We start from the raw sequence: 27,305 nt of genomic DNA on the forward strand, positions 1-27,305 counted from the left end.
TTTGAAAGGCGTCTGCGCGTATTATTTAACTTTAAGACATTACAATGTTTCCAAAAAATGTATAACATTAAAAAAAAAAATTTTTTTCATCTATTTCTTTGCTTTTTTTTATTTAAACAATACTTTAAGTAAGTAAAAATCTTAAAAGATTAATATTGTAAAGTTTTTTTTTAATCCAATTCTCTCTCAATTATGTCGTGGCTTTTTAAGGTACTTTGATCTCAACCTACTTCATTCTATTTTCATAAAATTCTTAAACCTTTCAAGGCTAAAGCTTTAATGTTCTACATCTGGAAATATTAAACAGACTATTAATTACAAGAAAATTTTACAGACGATTCAAAGTGAAGTATTACAGTTTTACTTTCATTATATTTATGTTGAAAAAATTTTTTTCGTAATTTAGATTAAAGTTTGATGTCTTAATTAATTAAATGTTATTTGTGCTTATTAAATTCAGATGTATCAGCTTTTTTTTCTTCAACACTATTCCCCTAGAGAAATTAATTGGTTTAAATTTATTTTATCCTTTTTATTTCATGTCCAGTATCGTTTCTGAATTTATTCGTATTCGGTGCACGTTCCAATGAGAGAACAATAGTAGTTCTAAAACAATACATTCAATCATGGTTCATTCTACATTGTATCTCATGAGGAGTATTTTCGTCAATGACAGACAAAGAAAGGTTGACATAAGACTCAGGTGTGATTTAGATGACAAAACATTCATTATTACTTGTCAAAAATGGAATATCTCACATGTCAGAATAATCGATTGTCTAATATTGAGCTTTTTAAAAGTTTATTCTTTACTCAGAAACTTTCAGTTGCAATTTCTATACTTTTATCAATCTTTTGACAAAATATTTGTCAATGTCTAGGTAGGAATTTTTTATATTATAAGACACTTGAGCTTTTTTGGAGTTATTTCCTAGATGGTAAACCTAAGTTTGTTTTAAACAAAAAAAGAAAAAAAAATTAAAACTTGGACGAAAAGAAAAAAGAAGAGGAAGAGAATCAATCGATCGTTCTAACGTTATCTAAGATTCTTTCGTATATATAGAAAAGTACTTTTTTCCTTCTTTTTTGTTGCAAAGATTCCATCTCATTCTTCATTGTATTCTCATCCGTAACTATTACAGTTGAATTTTCCGGGTTTCAATAACCAACTACATCAAATAAACAATTTAGAGGAATAAATTAATCGAATAAGAAATTTTACTTACTTTTAGAAAATGAAAGAAAAAAAAAACAAAAATCAATATAGATAGATAATTAATTAAAATAATTTATCAAATATTTAAATAATGATAACACATTATTTGAAAGAATCAAGTTATTGTTTTCTATACTTATTGTTTATCATGTCTGTACTTGAACTATAAAAAGCTATAATTATCTTTCTATCTAAAATTCTGTCATTAATGAAATCTAAATATACACACAAAAATCAATAAGTAAATGTTATAAATAGGAAATATATACATAAAAATTCACGTTAATGAAGTTACATCTGAATTTCATTCAATGATACGTACAAAAAAATAGAGTATTGTAAATAGAGAAGTAAAATTAATATAACTGATGTTATAAAAGCCAATATCTATTGAAGAAGATAAAAAAAAAGAAATAATTCGATTTCTCTGAATAACTCCAATCAATTACAAGTGCAGTATTTTATTTGTATTGATTATTTTTTTTATGGTAATCAAGTTATTTGGATAAATTGTACGGATTTTTTTTTGTAATAGTTTTTTTGTAATGTCTTTAAAATTGAATATTATTGAGAACGAGTGATATATGTATACTGTTTATTTCAATAATGAAAAGCTTGAGATAAGAATCAAGATAAATAAGTAAGGAAAATTTGAATCAAATTTTATTAATACAATGAATATATTTAAGGTTATTTATGATATAAATGAATATTTATCAGAATCGTGCTTATTTCAAACAAATATAATATGGGATCTAATTAATGTTTACTTAATATCCTATTATCTATGAATTTAAATTGGACCTGATACTTCACTGTCGAAATAAATTTTTAATAATCTTTTTATCTTTTTTCATCCTTAAATTTATTTCTACAAGAACATATAATAGTAATTTATTGCACAATAATAAATTACTGCGCATCATGATCAATTATTATTTTAAAATTGTTTTCAAAATTTGGTTCTTCAATAACTAGCAATTCTATCGATTGTACTGCTCAGTCGATAAATATTAAAAGGTAAGTGTAACAATTGATAAAATAGGATTCGTAAAATTTTTCAAACGGAAAAGGCCGACAATTGGAAATAGGTTGAATTTTTTTATTTTTAGGAATGATTGTGAATTGTTAGAGAATGATTATTTTTATAATCAATATGCGAATAAATAATTAATTTTCAAAGCAAAAGTTTACGATTAGCTAACATTTTTCAAGATCAATCATAACATAAGTTTGTGAATATTCAATTAATGAATATCAGTTTAAGAAAAATTTTTTGTGAAGGATAAATAAATTCATAAAACTGGCTATGGTGTTAATAATTGGTTAATAAGTCATTTTTATTTTCTAAAATACGCGCGCGACAATTCAAACTGCGCCATCACGCGTTTCTTTTTGGAGCCGATTATAATTCTGTTTTCATGTGTCTATGTATTGAGTTTCTATAGCCATCTTTGTTCTCGGGCACGCAAGTAACAAATTAATGGCTTCCAGCTCGTGTTTCTGCTGACGCTATTCTTGTAATCGCGCGTTTCACAATTTGCGAATTATTGTCAGTTATTCATATAAAAAAAATCTAATTCGATTGAGATTTGACAGGGTGTACAGCTCCAAATATAGTAACTCACAATTATTGTAATTAAATGACTAATGTGGATTAATTATCATTAAACATTAGTGCTTTATCTTGACAATTGGCCCACCCACGACACCAAGACGAAGCTCAAAATGCCTCTCGTAAGTAGATTTAGTTTTGTTTATGATTATTTTCCAATGAATATTTTTCAGAGAAAATTATTGCAACATTTAATTTTGTATTGTTCATAGTCTACAATATATAGACGTACTATCAACTACATTTTGATGAATGAGAATTCTAAAAATCGTCTTTTTTAGGGTAATCACGTTGCCTTAAGACCATTAGATGACATGTCTGCTGGACGTGGTCAAGCTGGTGGTGGTGGTGGGCCACCACAAAATTGTATGAAGGTTTTTATCCAACGCGACTACAGCCAAGGCACTATGGTAAAATTTCAGACTCGATTTCCTCCAGAATTAGGTGACAGAGTATGTGTTATTATTTACTCGATAAATTATTTATTGATTGATATTTTTAAAGCCAATAATTGATCAAAAAAATTTTTTTTAGCTTGATGTAGATTCTTTTGAGTACACAATCAATCAACTGAATAATTATTTTGCTGAAGCAGAAAGAGCTAGCTGTTCAACTTACTGTGAAGGTTGTCTTGCTTGTTTGACAGGTTATTTAATTTATATTTGCACTGAAACTCACTATGAAAAGTGTTTGAGAAAAGTAGCTAAATTTATTTGCGAACAAAATGATAGAGTATATAGGCCTCGTGGACTTTTATTGACAGATCCAACTACTCGAGGTTTAAGACTTATAGAAATTTCAATATTAGATAGACCACCATCGTGACTGCATGTAAGCCGATCCACGGAATTTTTCATGTGACCCAAATTTATTTTTCAATTTTTTACCGTTCAATATTTTTTTTTATGACTTCAGTAAAAAATTTGATTTCGCATAATTATCTTTGATGTTATGAGTACATCTATACTTGTATCTTTTTGTTTTTTGTAGCAGAAGGAATATTCAGGTGATTTTTTTTATTTCTATTACTCGCAACAATTTCAAGTATAGTTGTTGATAAAGATGGAAATAATATGCATTTATAATTTATTTAGGTGCAATGAGAAAAAAAGGCAAAATAGGTTGTTTTTTTATATTTATAAAGGGCATGACATTAAAGTAAATACATAATTGAAAATAATTCTTCCATTTTTTTCATGTTATGACATGAAAAAAAAAACAACTTACTTCCAACTATTCTCTTCATTAGAGCAAGGTTAACTGGCCGTAAATAAATGATGAAATGAAGTTGCGACGTTTCTTTTCTTTTATAGAAATTTACTTCGGTGTTAATATTCTTATTATGTTTTCGTTTTAAAAGGAAAATTCCCTGGATTGGTTTGTAGGAAATGTTTAAAAAATTGCGCAGTGATGGTAAAGCGTAAGAGTAAAATAATTTAAGGAATAAAGTGAATGAGATTTTTTTAACTTGAAGTAATTCAACAAAAATTAACAAATATGCGTTAAACATGACGCAGTAGTCTTTCTAGCTGCAATATATAAGTCTGAGAATGATATTTCGGTTTTACGATAAATGTAAATTTTTCTCAGTGAATGAATGTTGGAAAACTTCTTTGAAAAAACGATGTTTAAATCAATTTTAAAATTTATCTAAATTTTTCGGTATGTAAGGTAGGATTGGGAACGATGTAAATAATGCAATGATGATAAAGTGAATTACAAGAGGAATGATTTGTTATACTTAATGTAATGAATTAGTAGAGAAAACTTGAGGAACAAAAATTATCTATATATGAAAAATATTATATATATATACACTTAAGTAAAAACAAAGCAAAATGTGACTATTGAAAATAGAATGACCATCAGTCATTCATACTTCTGTAATTTTTAAATGTTTTATTAATAAAAAAATGAACTAAAATTAAAAACAAGCTAATAACTATTGTGTAAAGAAACAATCAATGAAATTGAATAACATTAATCAATTACCATAGTTATTTTGTCTTAAATTAATTACAATTTTTACATCAAAGTGTTCATTTTAATTTCATGCAGTAATGTTCTTTTATTTACTGACAATAGCATTTTTATTATTTCTATTTTCTACTTATATCAAAAGACTAGAAATCTTTTCACTTATTCACCCATTGTATTTATTCATTAATTTACTTGCTTGGTTTTTATTTATTTTTTATTATTATTTTAATTTCTTATTGTTTATTATTAATAGTATTACTTCTTCGTTTCAAGTGTACTTGAATTAATTTTCTCCTTTATTATTATCATCATATGAATTTTTTCTTCATAGAAGTCCTGAATCCCCTTTAAATACGTTAATTTCTTTATACATAAATTCAAAATCTTGATCTTCACAATAAAAACCCATAACCAATCTAGAAAAATTTCTTTCTAAATTGACTATACAATAATTTCATATTTTTGATCTCTTTTAAAATCTAAGAGATTATCTTTGCAACGTCCCATTTTTCTCTATAATCTAAAAAAAATGAAATTTACATTTTCATTATCAAAGATACAATTATTTTTCATTTTCTTTTGTCAAAATTTCATTTTGAGATCACAAATTCCAGCTAATTATCTATACACAAAGTCTTTTTTTTTAATCCATCAAAGGTCCTTTTGGGGAAACAACCATAGTAGTCACTAAAAGCATTTTTCATTTAAAAATTAATTTTACTGGCATTTTTATATCCTACAAAGTATATCTTTTGAATGCAAACGCTAATTTATATTTTACACTTTTAAAAATATAGCGTATTATTTCAAACTTTATGCACCAATTTTTTTACGGTACAAGCATTAAAATAATCTATTCAACATTGTAGTCAACAGTCCTTTTCTTCATTTTCTACACTCTTCCTATTTACATTTTTCCACTTGATTTTTCTTTGATGTTCATGAGATTTTAAAAAATAAATTTAATTAAAAATATTTTCACTCTAATGGATTATTTCCATGAATAAAATTTATTATTTATAGTTTTAAATCATTAATTGAAAAAAATCTCCAAATAGTTATTCAGATCAACATCACTAATAATATGATTTTGATTTGGAATAAAACTCATTATCATTTAACAATTTATTCTGATTTAAAAATATTTCTTTTCTACTATCAACAGTAAGTCACCATTCTTAAATATGTAAACAACAGTAAAACTAGCAGATATTTCTCCAAACAAATAATTCATCAATTTTCATTTCCGTTTTCTACGATTGTTTTCCCTTAGACCTCCCTAAACTCATTTTTACTATCAGTGTTTATCATTTTTTTTAGTTAAAAAAGTTTACCGATAATTTCTTAGTGAGTTACTCGGGAATACTTTCAAGAGTACTCGAAGTCGTGAGCCGTCAAATAAGCTGGCATAATTTGTTTTTATTCTTTCTTTCCGGCAACATGACTTTAACTTTACCAGTATCTTCAGAGCTACTTCTAGCATACAGAGATCTACTAAGTCGATGTCTGACACCTTTTCCAAGTGATCTACCACCCTTTCTAAGTGAAGCAAATCGTCCAAGAGAATTTTTAGGACAATCTGATGAAATTTTAGCTAAACCAGAGATATCTTTCTTTTCATGAGCACAATTTAAAGTTGTGACAGTAAATTCAATATCTTTAGGTTCTTGAGAAACAAATTCTTCAACTGGCTCTTCAATAGTATCACGATCGATCCAGGTAAGACCCATTTCAACTTTTTCTGCCAAGTCCTGCCAATGTCTTCGATTTTCTGCTGTGCCTTCATAAAGTGGCTTCATCCAAGGAAAAGTTTCTGACAAAACTTTATATAGAGGGAGACAAATGACATCAATAAATCCAACTTGCATCTGTGGAAGCTCATCGCGACGTTCTCGATCCATCATTGCGACAGGTTGTTGGTTTAATTGAAGCTTCTCCAAGTCTCCTTGATCAAAGAATTCATCAGCAACTAGTTTTGCTACTCGATGTTGAACTTCCCAGGGTTTTGCAATAGCGCTGACATCACAAGCAGTCATCATCATCCCACAAAGTACTAAAATGGGAAAATTTTAAAGTTGATTTTTAGTTCTTAAGTAAAAAATTTTTATCAATATTCTATCATTTTAATAAATTATCTAAGTAGTTTTCTTTATTTTTTCCAATTAAAAATTCACTTTGTAACGTGATATTTTTAGTTATTGACAAACAATAGATTCTCGATATTGGACAACAGATTCAACTGAAACTACTTACGCTCTTTTTTCTCTTCACTCTGCCAATCAAATTCTCCTTCTTCAATCAACTCCATAAATTTATTTTTTTTCTTAAAGTAAACAGCTAAGTCTGTCGATAAAATTGCACTTTCTACTACTTTCATAACTCTTCTGTAGTCTTCCATAGAGAGAGTTTGAAAAATATTATTACTATCTGAATTTAAGATCATCACACATTGATCAAAATGGTGATGCTCCATTGTACTCGTTGAATATAATATTGCTAACGGTGATTCAGTTTTAGTTTGAAATGCATTATTAGTTCCCCTATGATCAAGATCGTGGCATAAACATGCAACTAAAAGTCCTAGAATTTCAAGATCTGTCATGAACTGCTCCATTTTTCCGGTCTTCAGCATTGCAAACATCGTCTGTGCTACATTTAAAGCATGCCTCCAGTTGTGATATTTTACTGGTCTAGAAAAAAATTATCATGCCATTAGTTTATTATTTTTATTATTTCTAATAAAATAAAAATTTTTATATTATTATTATTATTATTTGTTAATTCACGTTTTTTAGAGATTAAAAAAAGTCAACTGATTTAAATGGAGATTGTTTTTAATTTTTTTGCTACGACAAGACGTATTGTGTCGCATACACATCATATAAATTACTTTTTTGTTAACTTGACATAACTTGTCAAACGTAAATTATTTTATTTTTCTTTGTTCTCGTAAATATATGTGATGGGTAAAACTACCATCATTTGAACATTTTATCAGTGGATTCCAATTTATTTTTTTTAGTGAATCATTATTGAGCTATGTGATTTCATTTGGAATAAATGCTTTAAGATAAAAAAAATATTTAATTGACTTTCATGAGAAGAAAGAAAATACTGAGTATTTTTATACAAAAATTTACAATCCCTTCGAATATTTAAAAAATTTACATTGATTAGAAGCTTCCTAAAGCTATGGAATTTTTATTTTTAAAACTTTACCTTTGTTTAAAAATAGTTTCATTGAAAATGATCAAAAAAAAAGAAATAAAAGCACCCCTACAAAATTTATCTTTAATTAAATTTATAATTTTCTCATTTTCAGACAAGTTAAATAATAATAAATTTCTTACGAAGACAAGATCAATGAAATAAATCTGAATATGATACTTATTACAACGAAGGGAGTTGGTGAAAGACTTGATTAAGTTTCCATTCTACGAGAGGTAAGTTAGAGCAAAACTTTAAAGCACAACCCACTAACTAATCAAACTTGTATTTTATGATTGTTATTTATTCGTAAATTATGTTTATCATGATAAAGTTTCTCGCAAAGAGCAAACAACTGATAAAAATATAAAAGAATTCTTATCTATATTATTTTTCATTCAATTATAATTTAACATGGAAATTTTTGCATCGCTATTAAAGAGAATTTTAATTACGTTTAATACGGTTTAGTCGTATCGACATACCTCCTTCTTCCTATTTACTATTTCAGTCAAGTTTCATTACTTGACAAAAATCGTTTGCAATGACATTAAGTGGAATATAATTAATCCTACATGACTTTAGCTAGGATTTTTTATGGTAGGAAAAAAATTATGTCAACTTCATTCATCTCATTCTTTGTGAATTTTCACGTATAAATAAACATACTTTATGAAAAGTGCTTTTGATAGAGTGAATAAAAGGTCTTTTTTTAGAGTTGTAAATTTTTTATACGTGTACTTTAACACGAAAAAATTATTTTTGCAAAAAAAACTCCGGTGAAATTACAAAAAAAATTATATGTCACATCATTCGGATGTTCTATTGCTGGATGCACAACAATTATATAATCGAAAAAAACAACTCAGAAGAATAATTGAGAAAAAAATAATCAGACAATTTGTTTGTTTTTCAATAGGTCATTTACACATGAAAGAACACTTTTAGTTTAAAAAACGAAATTTTTTTACATTTCCACCCCTGTAATTCGTGTAAAAATGATCTTGAATACTTTTTCAACATCTCTCGAGATGAATGTTCGTTTCATTCAACAATCTCAAATCGTTCATGAAAATTCCACAGGCATTATAAATCTAATGAATGGACAAATATTAGACAGATTAATATGACAGTTTTAAAATGAGAGTGATTTTATCATTTTTAAATGTCACTGACATTTATAAATTTGAAGTATATTTCAACGTTTCATACTCTAAAAGGATATGGAATTTGATATCAATATTTATTTTGCAAACATTATTTATTGGTAACAAAGAAATTAAAAATTCCATTTGACATTTGAGGTTTTGATATTTATTGTTACCCAACTAGAATCATGCAATGGTTTATTGCAACAAAAGCTGTTTGTAAAAATCTATTATAACAAAGTGTTTTAATAAATGATGTAATGCATTGGTAATTACATGAAATTTATTGTAAACTGTGGATAAAATAAATCAATAGAGAAAAAAGTCATTTTATGTGCTTTAACATAATATTTTTAAGCTATTTTTAGCAAAATATAATGGAAAGCTTTTTTTCAAAAAATAACTTAATCGAAACTAGTACGTCATTGACTATGAAGCTTTCATGATAGAATGGATTTATATAATTTTTTAATAAAATTTATTGCTTTTAACTACAAAGTGAGTTCAGAGAAGATAACCCACACCATTCGTTTACAATGATAATGGTATTATATTATATTGTCTATTATATTGGCATCTATTGATTTATTTATCTAAGTGTTATACTAGGCTTTCTTACTTCTAAATTAATTATTAAATAGAATATTTAATATTAACAAAAAACTCACCGATAATTTTTTTTAACACTCAGAGTCCATCGACAAAGGACATCATAAGGTATATGAAACCTGTGAATGAGATCACATGCTTGAAACATCCTGATAGTAGCACGACAAGTGTCCTCATCATTCAAATCAAAATCTGTGAATGTGAAGCTGTACAAATTGTATTTTTCTGCTGAGGGAATCACATCAGTTGTCAATTTCAATGCATCTTCGTTACTAGCTGTTGCATGATAACTTAAACATTCAAGTGCAACTTTTTGCTTTGCCATCAACTTGCACGCGGATTCATACATCTGAGTATTGTGAATTCCCAGGCCACAAAAGATTGCGAATGCCTCAAAAATTGAGACATCCGGATCAGTGAAAGAACTTCCATTATCCTAGTGATGAAATAGTTTATTAAATAGTTGATTCTATCTTAAGAATAGTAAATACTATTTGATTGTTTGTTTCACTGACCTTGTTGATGAGCTGAGCAACTCCTATTACACTCCTTTGACCATTCACTATAGGCATACAGAGGATACTCTTGATTGGATCCTTTCCGGTGTCTAAGACTCCTTTCTTCAACCACATTTCCACATCTCCAATATTCAGAATTTGACCCGTGCTAGCAACGTACCTTGCTATCCTTCCTAAAGGACTAGATAAGTCAGTTGTAGTCAGCCTGCTTACTCGGGCTTCCTGTGTTCCATTTTCCATCTCAAAGATCATCGTGAACTTGGCACTTCCATCATTAGTAGTCTAAAATTATATTATTTAGAATAATGGGATTGTCTCTTGGTCCGTCTTTTCATTAGTCTCTACTAAAGTGACATAATTATCACTCAAAGACGATAAAAGAATTTTATTTTGATCATTAAAAAATGTTAAGAAATTTTTTTAGTAAGAAGTATAAAAAAGCTTTTTCTTAAATATTTGGATTAAAATTATATTCACTCTGAATAATTATTATTTTTATTTAACTCGCATTTTGAAGCTGTTAGAAAAAATAAAAGTAATTTTTTATATTTTATAATGTAAAGTAATTCATTAAAAAAATTCCAATTAACCGAAAAAGCACAAAAAATGCTATTATTTTACAGTATTTATTTTTACGACAGACTTGATAATATTTAATAGTTATTTAAATAATAAATCATTTTTCAATAGTATATTATTACTACTAATAGCTTTGTATTTATATTTATTGATTTATTTTACATTCTATTGTTTTTCAAGAGCGAATAGAAAATTGAGAGCTCGTATAATTATTTGCCGGATGTATTATACTTGCACATTTCAAGAAATATTATATTTTACATGATTGAATTTCATTTCAAAGTAAGAAGTATTCCCCTCTTCCTCATCACCCACGTAACTAAGTTTCATCTATACTTTAAACCCTCATGAGACATGAGAGAGTTTAAACGACTAATTTTAAAGTGAGAGTGTTTAATCTTGTATTAAATGACTAATAAAGATTCTTATAAAATTTATTTTAGGATAAACTATTAAAGATAACAAAATTTTTACAATTAATCTTGGAATTTTTTGGCAATCAGAATTATTCATAGGAAAAAAAGAGAAAATAATTGTCCAATCAAAGAAAATTGAGTGAAAATAGAAAATTAAAAGAAAAAATGATTATGAAAACAAAAGAATTTATTTGCCAATCTAATAATCGAATGTTTAGACTTGTTTGTTGAAACATAATATCAAATTACTAAAGCAAAAAGTTCTGTTATTTGATACTAAATATTTCTATCCCTTGATAAAACACCCAACCTGTTAAGCATGAAAAATCCCATTTATTCGATTAAATGTTTTGTTAGTTCTTCTGCTATTGTTCGACTACAGTTGATCTTTTGGTTATTGAATTGTGGCAAATGATTGATGGAATTTCATTTGTTTTGAATCATTTAAAACATGAGATGCTTGTAAATTTAAATATCAAACTTTGATAATTACTCATAAAAAAAAAGAAATAAAGGTTGCCCTTAAAAACTTAGGATGCAAATATCATCATCTAAATGTCCTTTCAAAAATATTACTATTAAAGTACTCTAAATTAATAATTTCTCTTGATTTTCATAATTCTCGAAATCTAACCATTCTGTGAAATTAATAATTCATTATCTCATAAATTCAAATGCATTTCTGTTAGCAGTGGTGTTAACAATCATAGTAATATCTTAATTTAAAGGAATTATACATTAATGATAAACTCAAAAACTTATCATCAATTGTTTTGTTGTTTTTACTTACCTGTTTCATCAAGATATCTTCCATATCAATATTGTTGCTCTATAAACAAAAACAGATTTGTCAAGTTGAAGAAGTTTTGAATAATTTATTCTTCAACTTACTTCTCTCCTTGATAGAGGTTTTCTAGCTTCTTGAATAAATTTCCCAGGTCTTTCAACAATTTTCTCCAAATGTCCTGCTTCACCACAATCTAAATCTAGCAAATAAACTGCACAGCGTTCGCATTTAAGTAATTCTTTAGCTTCAGTCATTATTTTTGTTACTAAACACTCTAAATTATTTTGCTCTTCAAAAATACTTCTTGCTAAATTCAGCAGAATCTGATTTCTACGATACTCTTGGACAGAAAGTTCAAATAATTGTGCATTTTGTATCCCAATTCCACAAAATGTTAAATATCTCTGAAATACTTCAACATCTCGTTCAGTGAATTCATTACTGCCATTAGTTTTATTGATGATTTGTGCTACGCCAATCACATCACCCTCATAATTACAAATAGGCATTGAAAGGATTAAGTTGGTTCTATATCCAGTTCTCATATCAATTGCACTATTAAATCTTGGATCTTTATAAGCATCTTTGATATTGATAGCTTCTTTGGTTTGTGCAACATATCCAGCTATTCCAACACCAAATGGTATTTTAATCTCCTCATTCTTAGCTTTTTTCATAGCTTCATCAAGTTCAGTATCTTGAGTAACGTCAAAGAGTTTTGCCACTAAATACCGATCTTCTAAGGGCCCTTTAGCCAAAAAAAGACTACCACGATCTGCGTGGGTTAAGAGTCCCACATTGACGAGTATTTTATGACAAAGTACATTAATGTCAAGTTCATTAGCTACATCTCTAATAAGTTCCATGAACAGTTCACCTTCATCTAGTTGATTTAATTCCTCTCTTCGACCAGATAGAGACATTGGAAATCGGTTAGGGCTTCTATTTCTTTTGATAGGGGAGTTTGATGCTAACCACGATTGGAAGAGGTCAGAGGTCACACTATTGCGTTTAGTGCGAACAAGAGCATGCTCCGGTACGTTGGGTTGAACATTTAGAGTTGATTTTTGTGGTGGATTTAAATTTAAAAGTTTCATTTTCAATTCAGGACTGGCTTTTTCTCGAAACCAAGCTTCTACTACAGCAGGGTTAGATTCTAGATATCTGTAATGGTATATTTTTATGTTAAAAAGTTATTGTAAATTTATTTTCAATAAAACATTCGACTTACTTGCAAACTCTATCCATAGTAAGACCATCTTCTTCGAATTCATGAATTGTATCAGGACAGGGTGATTTTTTATTTTTAGAAAATTTAAACATCTCATTGTCGTGCAGTTCAGTCTTAATGTTTCCACTTAAATTTACATTTGATTCACATTTTGGAGACCCAGAAATCAATTCTGAACTAGTTGAATCCTTCAAGTCGTTTGATGATTGCACTAAAGTGCATTCTTTCTTTTCCGACGCTTCTAAAGACCGTGGATTTATCGAAATCTTCATCGTGCAGTTCCAATTTGAATTTTTGTGATTACTCTAAAACAGAATTCTATTTAAATAACAAGTAATAAAATAAAATAATAATACTCATCAATATTTTATGAGGGACATTAAATAAAGACTTTATTACCTCTTGATCCGGATCTAGATCTTCATCAACCTCACTTTCAGCTTCCATATCATCTCTTAATGAAATTTTTCACGTAAAGAAATAACTTGAGCTCAAAAAAAAGCTTGAATCCTGATGATGCAGAATTATTATATATCCGAAACATATTTTTGTAATAGCAATTTGGTAAATAAATATTGACCAACTTGCATTTTACATCATCATCACTTCACATCAGGTAATTAGGCTTGGCATTTTGGTTTGATAAAAGCTACTCACCCATGCTTCTACACAGACAAAGCAGATCTTGAAGATAAAAAAATGTCAAGTGGAGGCTACTCAGAAAGTACCGTTTTTGCAGCATCAACAACACTAAAGTGATGAAAGTAAGCTTTTTCTCATAAGAGCTAATATAAATATCAATCCAGCATGTAATTTAAAACACTACCATAGTAGACTATCAATTTCCATCATTTCCGGTCTGATTCGTATGACCTTGGGGATATTACATCGTGTTCTAACACTCTGGATCATTTCATCAATTGTTAGAATCATCACATTTGATACTGATTCTAAATACACGGTTCATTTTATTGAATTTATTTCATTTTCAATGGATTCTTCTGCAATAATTTCAACATTGCTTTCAACTTATCGTTCAATTTAGCTGGAAGAAGTTAGCTTTTTAATATTTAAAGTTATTTTAGAGCAATTGATTAAAGAAAGCCAAGTCTGAAATGCAGCAACTCCGTAGTTGGGTTGGATGTTGATGATACAGAAAAGCACATTCAACACTTGTGCACTGAATGAAAGCTGTGAGCTTACTAAAGCCAGGCTGCGATGCGATGGGGGCTGAGAGACAGAGAGCAAGCCCGAGAGCTTTCGTTGTCGTTCTACTAGTGGAAGTATGTATATGTGTGTGTGGAATCGACTGTGGCACTGTGTTGTCTTGGCTGGTTCGGAGTACGTTGGTAGGGTAAAGATCGATACGGTGAAGTGTGGTCCCGGACCAGCCAGCATCCCCTAGTGTGTGCTGATGTGGTAGTTTTGGAGGGAAAGAGGAACAGAAGGCTAACGGAAAAGAGGAAGGGAAAAGGGATGATGAGAAATGGTAGATAGAAGAGAGAGCGAACTATTTACTTGAATTTTCAACGAGGATGCTTATTCTTACATGGCTTGGTCACCTCTAATAGTAGTAGCGGCTTTGAAGGTGTTTCAATAAGCGAAAAAAAGCTTTTTATATAAAAAAATATCTTTTATTTTTTTTGTGAAAATCAAAAATAAATTTATTATATTATTAACTCGCTGATAATGTTAATATTATTTTGTGGCGTAGTTTTTTTTATCATCATGTTTTTTTACTTTTGCTGATACTGATATATTGTACATTCTACTGAGTGTGTTCTTTTTTCATTGAGTCTGTCAGAATGCACATTCATCTAAAATAAAAAAAAATTCTTTTTATTTGTTTGTTCAGGAAAAGAGGGAGTATCAATTAATCATTCATTTAATTGGGACAATTGAGGATCAACTGATTTTATTTTTTATTTAAAAAAAAAAAAATTGCCTATTAAAGTGTCGTCAAACTTTTAAATTATGATTGTCAACACTTGGAAAATCACAAAAGAAAATGAATTGACATTGATCGATTTTTTACACTTTCATTAAACATTATTCAATAATATCAGGAACTATTAAGTTTTTATAATTATTTTTATAACTAAGTATTTTTTATGTTCTGTCATATAAAATTTAACAAGTGTGTAAGATCCGTCCTTTTTTATATTCCACCTGTGGAAGACCATCATAGTTCTGTGTGAAATGTATGTGATGCAGAATATAAACTTACCTTGAATGACAAAAATTCTGAATATTTCTTGAGCTTTTACTGTATTTGTTTAAACTACAAAAGAAATATCTACAATAGATCAGCTGATATTTTTTTTACTCTCTGTTGAGATTGTGATTATGATGATTTTTTTTTCTCATCTTCTCTTGACAACTCTAGGGATAATTTTTTTTTATTTGTTCTTTTCATAAAAAAAAATATAAATAAACTTCCATTAAGAATCTATATCATAGGGTAGGGGTATTGTTAAAGGAGGAAATTCATATAATTATTTCATACAACTGTTATTGTTATCTTTCTATATTCATAAATCATCTAGATTAATGTTTGTCCATAAAACATTATTTTCATAATTTTTGCGAAATTTATTGATATACTGAAATTTATTGGGAAGCAATAAAAAATAGTAATTTCATTATCGATCGTCTTATTGGAATGTCGTGTAATCTTTTCTCTTAATTTAATTACATAACAAATGAGTTATTGATTGAAGGCAAGCTCAAAATCACAATCACTATTCTTAATATAAATATCTAATCTCAATCGATTATACAATTCATTTATTAATTTTTATTGTCTATGATTTTACAGAATATTATATAAGAACTATTATCATAAATTAAATTCCACTTTTAATAACGCTGCTTTTATCCCCTTAAGTATCTTCATCTCACTTTGTTATATGAACACTTAATGAAGCTCTTTGAAGAAAACACTAACAATGATAAGACTGAAGGTAAACTCCTATCTGCAATTTTTGTAGGTACTTGAAACTCAGTTTAAAATTTCCAAAAAACTTTATCAGTATTCCAAATGCATTCTAAAATTAGATTGTCAATAAAGAAAGTCAGGTTCTGTAATAATATACTGAGATCAGTAATTCCACTGCGTGGTCTGTGACCTCATAAACTTTGAAATTGTGTTCTGGCCACTTTACTACTTATTAGAAACCACTACTGTAGCTTCACTCAAACCACTATTTCCCTTTGGCCCCACTTCTACTTCTTCCCTACTCTTTGAATTTGCTAAAGACGATTTCCTTAAATTATTCCTAACCTACACAATACTTTCTTAAATGCAACTTGTCACGCGCCATCATTAATTGATTCTAATTTCAAATTAAAAATTGTAATGACCTCAATGTTAAGCCAGGCACTATCATATTTAAAAAAAAAAAGTTAAGTGCCTGGAAGTCTTTTTTATGTAAAAGCTATTTTTAAAATTTATCGTGATACTAAATAATCAATTCTAGTTTCTACCTATAATATTTTTACCAACTAAAGCACAATTGCTATTTAATAATCTTATAAGCAAAAAAAAATTATCAAAAATTTTGGTGTATATGTACATTTATTCACAAAAAGTAGAGGAAAGTAATCTTTTCAACATAATGAACAAGCTTTTTAACAACCTCAGAACTTACCCAACTAATATTAATTGGATTTATAGAGTGAACAGTTATATTCAGTTATAATTAATGAATATTCATTTTAATGAATGTAATGTATATTTTAAATTCAACTTTATTTTGAAAAGCTGGAATTTTTATAATAGAAAACAAAAGTTGTTTATTAAATAACTGATAAAATTAAATGTATTCATTTATTAAAAACAAAATGAACAATAGAAGCATAAAATAAATAACCTATTCAAAGATCATCATCAGAATCATGAAACCTATTATACTCAAACCCAGTCTTAATCGAGTCATATTCTTTTTTATTATTATCATTGTTAGTATTCAAAAAGACATTTTTTCTTGTCAGTGCTAAATAAATCAAGAAAGGACAGTAGAGAAGGTTGATCAGTCCAACGCTTCTCATTACCCATTGGAAACCGATTGCTCTCACCAATTCACTCCCAACAATGGGACCTGAAACAAATCAATAAGACTCTCGATAAATTTTATCAAATGAATTCAATCTCCTGGCATTGATTAGTACGTATGTTGTAATCAACTGTCATTATTCAGGATATGCAAAAAACAAATCTGATTAAATATAAAATTACCCAGAGAGTAAGCAAGACTAACTGCAATCTGCTGTATCGAATAAACAGGTCCATAGTTGCCATCTTGGTCGACAAAACTTGCTAAAAGCGGTACTAATGCAGCATCAGCAATGCCTATGCCTAGACCCATTCCTAGATGAGGAAAAATTAGTTGAGACATTGTCATTGCTGATGGTAAGATGATCACACTAATGCTGATGAGCATCATTGCAAACACTGCAGTTTTACATCTACCATAACGAAAAGCAATCATGCCAAAGAAATTTGTTCCTAAAAGGTATCCAATGCTGTCTGGGATGAAAACTATTCCCAGTTGCCATTTCTAAGCAAATGAATGGAATTTATATTAGTTTATTAAAACTTTGCCAATGAATAATTAATATTATTAACATCAACAATTCACTAATAAAATCACATAATGTTAATTAATAATTTTTCAGAAATAATTTCCAGTAAATACTTAAGCATTTTTAACTTAAACTTCTCTCAAGCTTTCATCAGAAAGTCAATATTGTGTGGTGTTAACTACCTTCAATAATGGCTATACATGAATACCACAGGGATTTCATTACCTTAGGCTTGATATGTGATCGTAACCAAATTGGTAGGCAAGACTCTAAAATTGCTATAGGTATGGTCGATGATAAAATAGCTCCTGCGACAATGATAATGCTTCCTCGAGTCAGAAGTGATCTCCAGTGAGTTTCATGAGAAGTATTTTCGATGGTTGATGAATTTAAATCTATATTTACATTCAACATTTGTAAACCTAATAGTAAAAAAATAGAACAACTATTAATTATCTATTTTTGTATTAATCAATAAAATTATCATCAAATAGTTGAATAAATATTGTAAAAATCATCACAATTGACTATTTTGTTTCATATATATTAAATTTGCTATTTATTAATCGACATCATCACATGAATTTATATATAAATATATAAAACAAAAATGACAAAAGTAAAAACTATTCATTGTGATTTAAACGTAGATTTAATTCATAATTAATGGCAAAAATATATAAAATGCATTATAGATGAGCTTAAATTATTTTTACGTGACAAGTGTAGATAACTAAATGAAGTTAGCAAGCGATACTTTGGAGTAGTGTTATTGTACCAATCAAAAGCAAGATAGGAAAATAAGGGGAAGTTCTTGGAACTTAAATAATAATGAAATATGAAAGAGATCCTGGGGTGATATGGAAACAGCTTAAATAAGTTATAAAAAAGTGTCACGAGAAGATTACTTACAACACACTATTACACACGTTATGTTTATTGCTATTGAGTGAATTAAAAAGGATTTTAAATTGCTTCATTAATAAAAATTCATAATAATGAATCAAAGTAAAGTAAATTAATTTTTTTTCATAAATAAAGAGAAAAAATTCAAAACGTTAATGAATCATTTAAAATTATTCTTTATAGATTAATTGTAAAAAATATAGTACTTACAGATTGGCAAAAAAATTAATAATGCAATCAGTAGAAAAGGAGCTTCTTTGCCTTCAATGTCATATAAAATAGATCCAATTGGATAACCAACAAGAACGCCCAGGGCAATACTACCCAGAACAAATCCCATAATTTTAGATCTTTCTTCTTCATCGGGATATTGCGACGCTACTAACGACATTCCGGATACTCCAATACATGCAGAGGATACTCCTTGAATACTTCGTGCCATAAATAACAATTCATAGGTTCTGCCAAAAGCGAAAACTATAAAGGAATATATTCAATTATGTTGGTGATCATTATTTTAAATATCTTCCCTAACTTTATCCCCAATATGAACATAAATATTTCCAACTATTTAAACTACTTTAAGATTACTTATTATTATTAGTATGTAAGTAATGCCTACTTAATGCAGCTAAAAGTAAACTAAGGTTCCCAAATAAAAGTGGCTTAGCATATCCAATCTTTTCGGTAAAAGTTCCAACCACTGGATTTAAAATCAGCTGGATCAAAGCTTTAGAACTAAGTAGCCAACCAACACGTTCATTTTCATCGTCTTCTTTATTAGAAGTTGAATTATTATAATTATAAATATTACAAAGATAATCTGGGATGATTGGTACTGAAAAAAAAGTTTTCAAAAAGTAATCTTTTATTTTTTTATCATATTATGCGACATAAAATAGATGAGATTCCGGCTCACCAACTACTGTTAATAAAACGTTATCCAAAAAAAGACTGAGGTACACCACAATCACCAACACCATCCGCATTTTTGTCGGTTTTTCTATCATAATACAAAAAATTAGAAAAAATTGTCAAATCATCAGGGAATGAAAAAAACTTTACAGTCGTTTTAAAAGTTCATTTAAACTGAAAGAATTTGTGATGTGAACATCCTTTATATCCTTTTATAGGGCTTAGTTTTGCGCAGACTCGCAAAAACCATAGACACTCTTGAAACCATGAGTGTTAAGGGAAAAGAAGAGTTTCACGAATCAGCGGGCTTTTCGATTTATTTCATGATCTAAAACTTATCTATCTTTTACAGCCACATGAGGATACTAAGTTGCCTCAAGGCCGTATATATTTCTTCAAAGCCATCGTTTGGAAAAACATTTTTGACGCATTCAATTCTCAGTGTGAAGTAATGCATCCACAAATCATATTCTTTCATCACTGGAGAATTTCCACATCATTTAGATCATGAGTTTCAGCTAATATTTGGAAAAAAAAATTATAACATCATTTATTAATTTTAATAATACTTTTTATTTCTTTGAAAAAATTATAATTTTATTTGTTGCTTTCATATCTAAGTTTATATATTCCTTCAATAAAATAATATTTCTAAATATTACTTAAATATAATATCTTAACAGAAGAAAGCATCAAGCATCAGATATACTCTTTATAAACTATTTTAACTATATATCTAACAATAAGTACAAGTACTTTTTTTATGAAAATAAATTGAATATTTATAATTTTTTATTTGTAAATATTTCCATTCAGTTTTGCAAAATATATTATTATAATTCAGTGAAAATGTTTTTACATTTCTAATACTGCTAAAATTGAAATAACTCTTAAACAAAACAAAAATAGAGTTATTAATTTTATTTAAAAGAAATATTTGCAATATTCGAAGATATTTCAAAATAATTTGCAAAAATGTAGAAAACGTTTTTCACCGTTCACACATATCTAACGATCAGATATTTGCACCTGCGTCCTGATTGCTCAATTACAATGTAACACAATTTCTCAATCGCGTTAAATCATCACTTTCAATCATTGTTAGAGAAAAGTCCTTTTATTCTCGTTTACATTAAAGACAAGAACCATTGCAATATAGCCACTTATATTGATTGCAAGTCTATTTAAAATGTTTTATATTTATTAAAAGATGTTATTTTATATTAAAAGCGAGTTACTTTAGTCATCTCTTCAATTTCCTCTTCCTCTTCATTAATTGTCGCTTCTGTTGGATGAAGCCTTGGACTTGAACATCGTGATGGGTATGATTCATTTGGTCCTTTTTTATAAGGTGAAAGACGATTTCCTTCAACATATATTTCAGTCTCAATACAATCTCTATCATTTCGACGATCAAAATCTTCCTCATCGTGAATAGGATATGTTGGCTGTGCGTAATCAGACTCGATCTTTACTCGTTTTTTCTGAGACTAGTAAATAATAAAAAAATTAATTAAAATATTTTTTACTTAGTGATCAAATAAGTGAACTACGTTTGTTTGAAGAGGTTTAAAAAATCAATTCCCACTTAATAGTATTAACTTCTTAGAATTAATTAACAAGAAACTTCTGGAATTGTTTAAAAGTAAATTTAACTTATAACTGATTTCAAATTTTTACGGTACTTTTTCACTGCCTTCAGAACATCATTAACAATTTATATTTATGATGGTTAAAACTTTTAAATTCTTAATTTAAATATTAAGAAATGATTTCTTAACTTTTTTCATGCTTCTCAAATATACGTAGTTCAGTAATGAAATTACTTACATTTAAAGTATTAACACGAACATTTGGAACAACATAGTGATTCTCTTCATGAATATCAGAATGGTATCCATAGTTATTAAAGCCTAAAATCTTGTCTGGTTGTTCATGAGGTTGAGGACTAGAACTACCGTAGAAATTAGGATTCGCTGTTGGAAATCTCCCCGATGAATTTCTAACACCTTCCATCGGTAACACGTAGTCGTGAAAAGGCCGTCGTGTCGTCTGTAATGCGGAAGACTACGAACTAAGTAAAGCTCATGCTGCATAAGAACATTGAAGCTTCTAACCTTGACTGTAGCAAGTACTTTAAATCCCCTATTATATGAAAGAAGCCCCAAGATTCACGAGGTCAATGGGAGGAAATTCTAATTGGGTATATACATGGATATTTATTCTATTTTGTCTATTAACTATTGATACTCTTCATTCTAAAATAAATTTATTATCAAATTAGGTACTTTTATTATAAACCCACAATCACTCACTTGTCTAAATGAACGTCTTCGAGGCTCTGTTCTTAAATCAGCATTTTCAAAATGAGTCCTTACAGTATTTTTTCTCTCCAAATGTGTCACCATGTAATAAACTCTTGTGATAAAAAGCCCTCCAATTATCACGTACCCAGTTGACACTAGTCCAAATGCTACAATGATGTCCCTCCAATCTGCTCTAACTAGCAAAAATGTTCCAATCCATATCAACCAGTCCACTAAAAGTGCGATTGTTGTGAAGAAGAAACATTTTCCTTCACAATAATTTCTTGGGATTTTCCAAACCAGACTTGACATTCCAAGGAGCATAAATAAAAGTAGAATATTGTAGCCTGGAAAACAAATCACGATTAAAGTTAGTACTATAATGGGTGGCAATGAACTTATAATCAATATTACGTGCTTTGCTGCAGTTACATCTATATTATTTATATTTACATTATAACTGGAGAGATAAAAACAAATTTTTTTTTCAACTGGCTTTTATCCGATAGTTTTGATAATAATTTGAATATGAATAATTAAATACTCCACAGCTTTTGATTAATTAATTGATAAATATTATTTCATTCTATTTATCTTATTGTTATTTCATTTTATGTTAAAATTGTAATTTATTATCGCTTATATTTGTTTAACTTCTGCATGATTACGAAATTAAAATAAACAACATTGAATCAAGCTAACCGAAATAAAATTATACTGAAGAGTTTTTAATGGAAAACTATGTTTCAACGCACAACTGGTTGACTACAACTACAAACTAATTAAATTTAATTATCACTTTTTACTCAAGTACCATTCATCTGTCACTACTTATTATTAATTATGTTATCTGATAATTTTTGACCAATTTTTTACTCACTTAACAAAGCAATAAATCCTGAACTTCTCAAAACATCTCCAGATGCTGTTGAATTCACAACAAAAAACATAGTGGACATTGCCAGTTGTACACCAACAACAAAAAATACCATAAGACCCTCCAAAAATCCATTTATGTGGCTGGAAAACACCCCTTTAGTTGAGAAGGCTAAGAAAAATGACCTAGCTAACATGGTGGAAAAGACACTGGCTGTCGAGAGAGTTGATATAAATATCTTGATTGAACTTAGATATTCTTCATGATCATGCCCATTTAAGCAGAATGGAATCACTGAGTACAGTACAAAGATGTCTTCAAGAATCAGAAAATATGTTAAAATTGGGTTTCCATCTAAAAACTCTTCAGTAAAAAATCTGTATAAGATGTAAGCACTCACTCCAAGACAAATGATAGTTCCACATGCAATAAGTACTAGTAATATAAAGACCCATGCTCTTCTAATTAAGTATATGCCTTCAATTATTTTGTCTTTAGGATCTAGATTAGAAATATTTTTTATCTTGTTTCCAGAATGTTGTAAATTAATACAGTCATTGCATGCTTCATTTTCATTACAATAATTTAGTTTAGGTCTATTTTCATCAATGAAAATTTCTAAAGAGTTCATATCAACTTCATAAAAAGCTATTTCTTCAACATTTTCAACCTCTGGATCGAGTTTTCCCATCATAGAAACACGAATTTTATTTGATTTACGTGGGATTCCTAGGATTTCAAGTACTCTGGAATCTGAGACATCTTTCAGAGCTTGATAATCAAAAAATGATGACGAACATGATTCATAAGAACAGTTATGGTTTTGAAAGTTGGCAAACAAATTAAAGATCGATATGATTGGTTTCCCCATGCTAAGTAAGTAAGGCAGTGAAATTTTAATAGCTTCCAGTTCTGTGCCTTCCCACGATTGATTTCCCAACTTAGCAGAAATTGTTTCAGTTGATAAAACGAATGAACCATAGGGTATGACATCTGTAAATATTTATTACATTTAAAATTAACGATTCAATAATGGAAATAATACAGCATTTAAATAAAATATTCATAGATCTGACTTTAATATTTTCTTAAACTTTGGTTCAATAAAAAGTCTTATTCTTTGACTTTGATATTCAATTAATAATGAATTAATAAGTGACTCAATTATATTTAATTTTATCAGTAGTTGATCATACATCAGTATTTAATCAATAGATAGAAATACCTATAGCAAGAGTTTATCTATCTTTACCATACTTATTGTGATTAAATACTGGACTGGTTAATTAGCTTTTCACTCACTACTATTGAACCAACTATCTGCATTACATACATCCAAAAGTCAAAGCTATTTATTTTCTATTCGATTCAATTCTAGAACAAATAATTAAAATCTTACCCTGAATATCCGAAAAATCTAGAGGAATAAAGATCCAAGTCTTTTGAATAGATTTGACTTCTTCACGTTGCATCCAATATCTGATATAAAATTCATCACCAGCAATAACAACCAGGGATTCTTGATCACTATCTTTGTCTTCTAAATCAACTAAACTCTTAATACAGACTCCAGCTTTTGCACTTTCGTTTCCAAATATTTCAAATGTCGTTTTAGAGTCAGTCAACAGAAGATCGATAGATTTAAATCTTGAACTTATAAAAGAAACTGCAATTGTTATCAAAGTTTGAGTCATATATTGAGGAGAATAGAACATGATTGGAATATCAGTAAAATCTTTGAATGGCTGAAGAACTGAAGTGTAAGATGATGAAGCGAGAATTCCAAGAGAATAGGTTTGATCTGCACATTCTAATTCAGATGATAGTGATACGGATTGTTTGAAGACTAATGCTGAATCTTGACAAGTATCGATTATTTTTGAAACCTATGATATATTAAATATACATATTGAGTTATTAGATAAGCCAGTTGAACGATACGTTTAATGGAAAATAAATAAAGAATAGCTTAAGAGAGTAAATACCTAGTGTAATTCCAGAAATGTAATCGTTCTTACTTAAGGTAGATATTATATAAAATGCTGTCGTCAATTCTTGGAAGCCTTTAGATGATGTTGCATTACAATAAGGACCATAATTGAGATCGGCGAATACTAAAATATGACACAAGATTATTGAAGTTATTCAGGCTATTTTGATGGAATCAATTTTCTCCAGAAATTGACTTCGGATTGAATGGTTTTCTGAAGAAGACTGAAACCAACTTTTTTTTAATATATTTCTTCAAATATCCCTCGTTTATGAGGTCTTCTGTTAATAGATAGATATAGACAATTCATGAAATAATTCACTATTTATTTAATGTAATTTATTCTTTTTTTTTAATCGAGGATTTTCTGATCATCAAAGATCAATGGAAACAAACTTGTTTCGAATAACCAAAAAATGAAAAGAATCATATACCTCTAAAAACAGCTTCTCCTGGAATTTCGAGTAAGGTTTGATTTTTAACACAAGTTCCATCATCAAATGCCAAAGTTCCAACAGCTAAAAAAATCCAAAAACCAAACATTGTCACTTGATGTATCAAAGATAAATTTTACACATGGAATCAAAAGATATGCTGAGCTTTTGTTTAGTCAAACAGAACATAATAAAAACACTTTCATTGTGGAACACTTGAAACAATGAATTTGTGTAGAGTTTAACTACTTTAACGACTTTATTCTCAAGCCTTTGACAACCATTTTGAAGCCGCACCACTGCCGCTAGCCCCAGCTTCTCTTTTATAAATACATTAAGTCTTTAGTCAAGCTCTATTGTCCACGTCGATGTTGTTCTATTCACGGTCATTCTTATCAATTAATTTAAAAAAAAAATATTTTTCAAGGATTGTTTATTAAAGCTTCAAGAGAATTTGTTTTTATTAACAGAAAGTGTAACTTTTCTACGAGAATTTTTTTAAATAAATAATTTTGTTTGTCACTAAATTCTTATTGGTGAACTTGATGTCAATATACCAACTAGATTTTTTTATTTTTTTATTTAGTGTCTAAATAAGATTATTTTTATTTGAGAAAATATCTAGTAATCTTATTTTATTTTAATAAAAAATCAATAATGACAATGAAAAGTTTTAATACCTGCAAAATTCAATTTATTTATTTATAAATTTCTTGTTGAAGTTATTTTAAATAATAATGTAATTTTTTCATAACAATAAGCACCTACAATTGTTTGAGCACATAATAAACGAACAAAATAATTTTCTTCTATTACATTTCTTTGTGCAAATCAAAGAATTTTATTTAAATTCAAAAATAGTTATCACAAAGAGAAATAATAGATAAAGTGTTTACGGAATGTCGGTAATCTGTTATCAAATTGACTATACCATGTAGTGATAAGAGGCCTGTAGACTACAGTGGAGTTAGAAGTTTTGAATATTTCCTCATGTTGATCAACACCCTCCAATTTTAATTATTGAATTTTATGAATCAAAAATTTTTAAATAAAATAAACAAACAAATAAAAGGGTAAATATTTACCAGGAAGTCCATGGGAGAGTAATAGGGAGAAACCTGACCCATATATAGTCATAGTATCAGTAGATTAATACAAAAATAATATCTTCAAGATTAAAGAACATGCTGTAAAAAGCATTTTTATTTACTCACGTTTTGGTATTTGTTTAAGATACAAAGATACAAAGAGAGAAGTTTGTAGCTGAAGATTAAGTTGCAATCTAAGTAAACTAATTTATTTCAACGACGTGAATTTATTTTTTTGTTCACCTTAATATCAATTCAAAGCCCATATCCTCTTTACAAACATTATATAAATAAAATGTTCTACGGATGTTTCTAGTTCTGTTTTAACTAAACAATTAACTCTTTTGAAATGTCATTTTACTCTGGCTATTAAACTTGTTTTTATTATCATATAAAACAGTATATCGTTATTACTAACTAAATCATTGCAAAATAGTTTTTTTATTTTTATTAAAATTTATTATTGTCGAACAATTTTTGAATCAGTAGTTGATGTTATGAAATGAAACTTGAGATAATGAAGCTCCATTACATTAGTATAATAATTATTATTACACTAAAATGTTTTTCATTCAATTTTTTAACATTCACTATCATATTATTTCAATTAATAAAAACTCCAAGTGACCTGAAATATTTCATTGAAATGATTAAATATTGATCAATTAACTTATATGCTGTGGTAATAAATGAATTATTGCATTTCAAAAAGTTCAATAATGACTGATAATACTGAATAGTAATGAGCGATGATGTATTATTTTATTAAAAAAACATGTTATATATATTCTCTAACTGCCCACGGATTATAAATCGAAATTTACTCGGTTGATTTTAAAGCTAATTCATAAAAACAACTGCATTTATATTGGAAATATCTGATAAAATTATTCTTGCAT

The 27,305-nt window shown here is 28.2% G+C and overlaps 5 protein-coding genes across 8 annotated transcripts in view; 2 read left to right on the forward strand and 3 right to left on the reverse strand.

The window, feature by feature from the left end:
* Positions 1-2,676: 2,676 nt before the first annotated feature.
* Positions 2,677-4,548, forward strand: LOC118066147 (golgin subfamily A member 7). Its single transcript, XM_035081954.1, has 3 exons — positions 2,677-2,953; positions 3,113-3,283; positions 3,366-4,548. The coding sequence occupies exons 1-3, from the start codon at positions 2,945-2,947 to the stop codon at positions 3,654-3,656; spliced, it is 471 nt and encodes a 156-aa protein (XP_034937845.1). The 5' UTR covers positions 2,677-2,944; the 3' UTR covers positions 3,657-4,548.
* A 299-nt stretch (positions 4,549-4,847) lies between these two features.
* LOC118066132 (cGMP-specific 3',5'-cyclic phosphodiesterase-like) lies at positions 4,848-14,494 on the reverse strand. 2 transcript variants are annotated; one of them, XM_035081931.1, is made up of 9 exons: positions 13,964-14,494; positions 13,706-13,816; positions 13,307-13,611; positions 12,180-13,239; positions 12,079-12,117; positions 10,291-10,575; positions 9,835-10,211; positions 7,065-7,501; positions 4,848-6,864 (listed from the first exon to the last, which is right to left on the reverse strand). In XM_035081931.1, exons 2-9 carry the CDS (start codon positions 13,751-13,753, stop codon positions 6,206-6,208), a joined length of 3,210 nt encoding a protein of 1,069 aa, XP_034937822.1. In that variant the 5' UTR covers positions 13,754-13,816; positions 13,964-14,494; the 3' UTR covers positions 4,848-6,205. The 2 variants fall into 2 exon arrangements, with proteins under 2 accessions (XP_034937822.1, XP_034937823.1); XM_035081932.1 differs by having other exon boundaries at positions 13,307-13,624; positions 13,706-14,494.
* The window catches only part of LOC118066137 (allatostatin A-like), a 30,398-nt gene continuing 11,225 nt past the window's right edge, over positions 8,133-27,305 (forward strand). For 2 of the 3 annotated variants that reach the window (XM_035081938.1, XM_035081939.1), the window contains exon 1: positions 8,133-8,254. The gene's annotated coding sequence lies outside the window, so the exon portion shown is untranslated. The remainder of the gene's footprint in view (positions 8,255-27,305) is intronic. The other variant, XM_035081940.1, reaches the window with a different exon arrangement.
* LOC118066136 (synaptic vesicular amine transporter-like) lies at positions 17,183-19,857 on the reverse strand. Its single transcript, XM_035081935.1, has 6 exons — positions 19,716-19,857; positions 19,419-19,634; positions 19,007-19,273; positions 18,116-18,312; positions 17,544-17,865; positions 17,183-17,406 (listed from the first exon to the last, which is right to left on the reverse strand). The coding sequence occupies exons 1-6, from the start codon at positions 19,804-19,806 to the stop codon at positions 17,183-17,185; spliced, it is 1,317 nt and encodes a 438-aa protein (XP_034937826.1). The 5' UTR covers positions 19,807-19,857.
* Positions 20,563-25,448, reverse strand: boss (bride of sevenless). The gene is made up of 7 exons (XM_035081943.1): positions 25,319-25,448; positions 24,876-25,008; positions 24,294-24,775; positions 22,898-23,887; positions 22,027-22,364; positions 21,542-21,763; positions 20,563-21,201 (listed from the first exon to the last, which is right to left on the reverse strand). Exons 1-7 carry the CDS (start codon positions 25,425-25,427, stop codon positions 20,935-20,937), a joined length of 2,541 nt encoding a protein of 846 aa, XP_034937834.1. The 5' UTR covers positions 25,428-25,448; the 3' UTR covers positions 20,563-20,934.

This window comes from Chelonus insularis, unplaced genomic scaffold, assembly GCF_013357705.1.
Source record: "Chelonus insularis isolate UGA/USDA-ARS -01 unplaced genomic scaffold, ASM1335770v1 contig_330_pilon, whole genome shotgun sequence".
Taxonomy (NCBI): domain Eukaryota; kingdom Metazoa; phylum Arthropoda; class Insecta; order Hymenoptera; family Braconidae; genus Chelonus; species Chelonus insularis.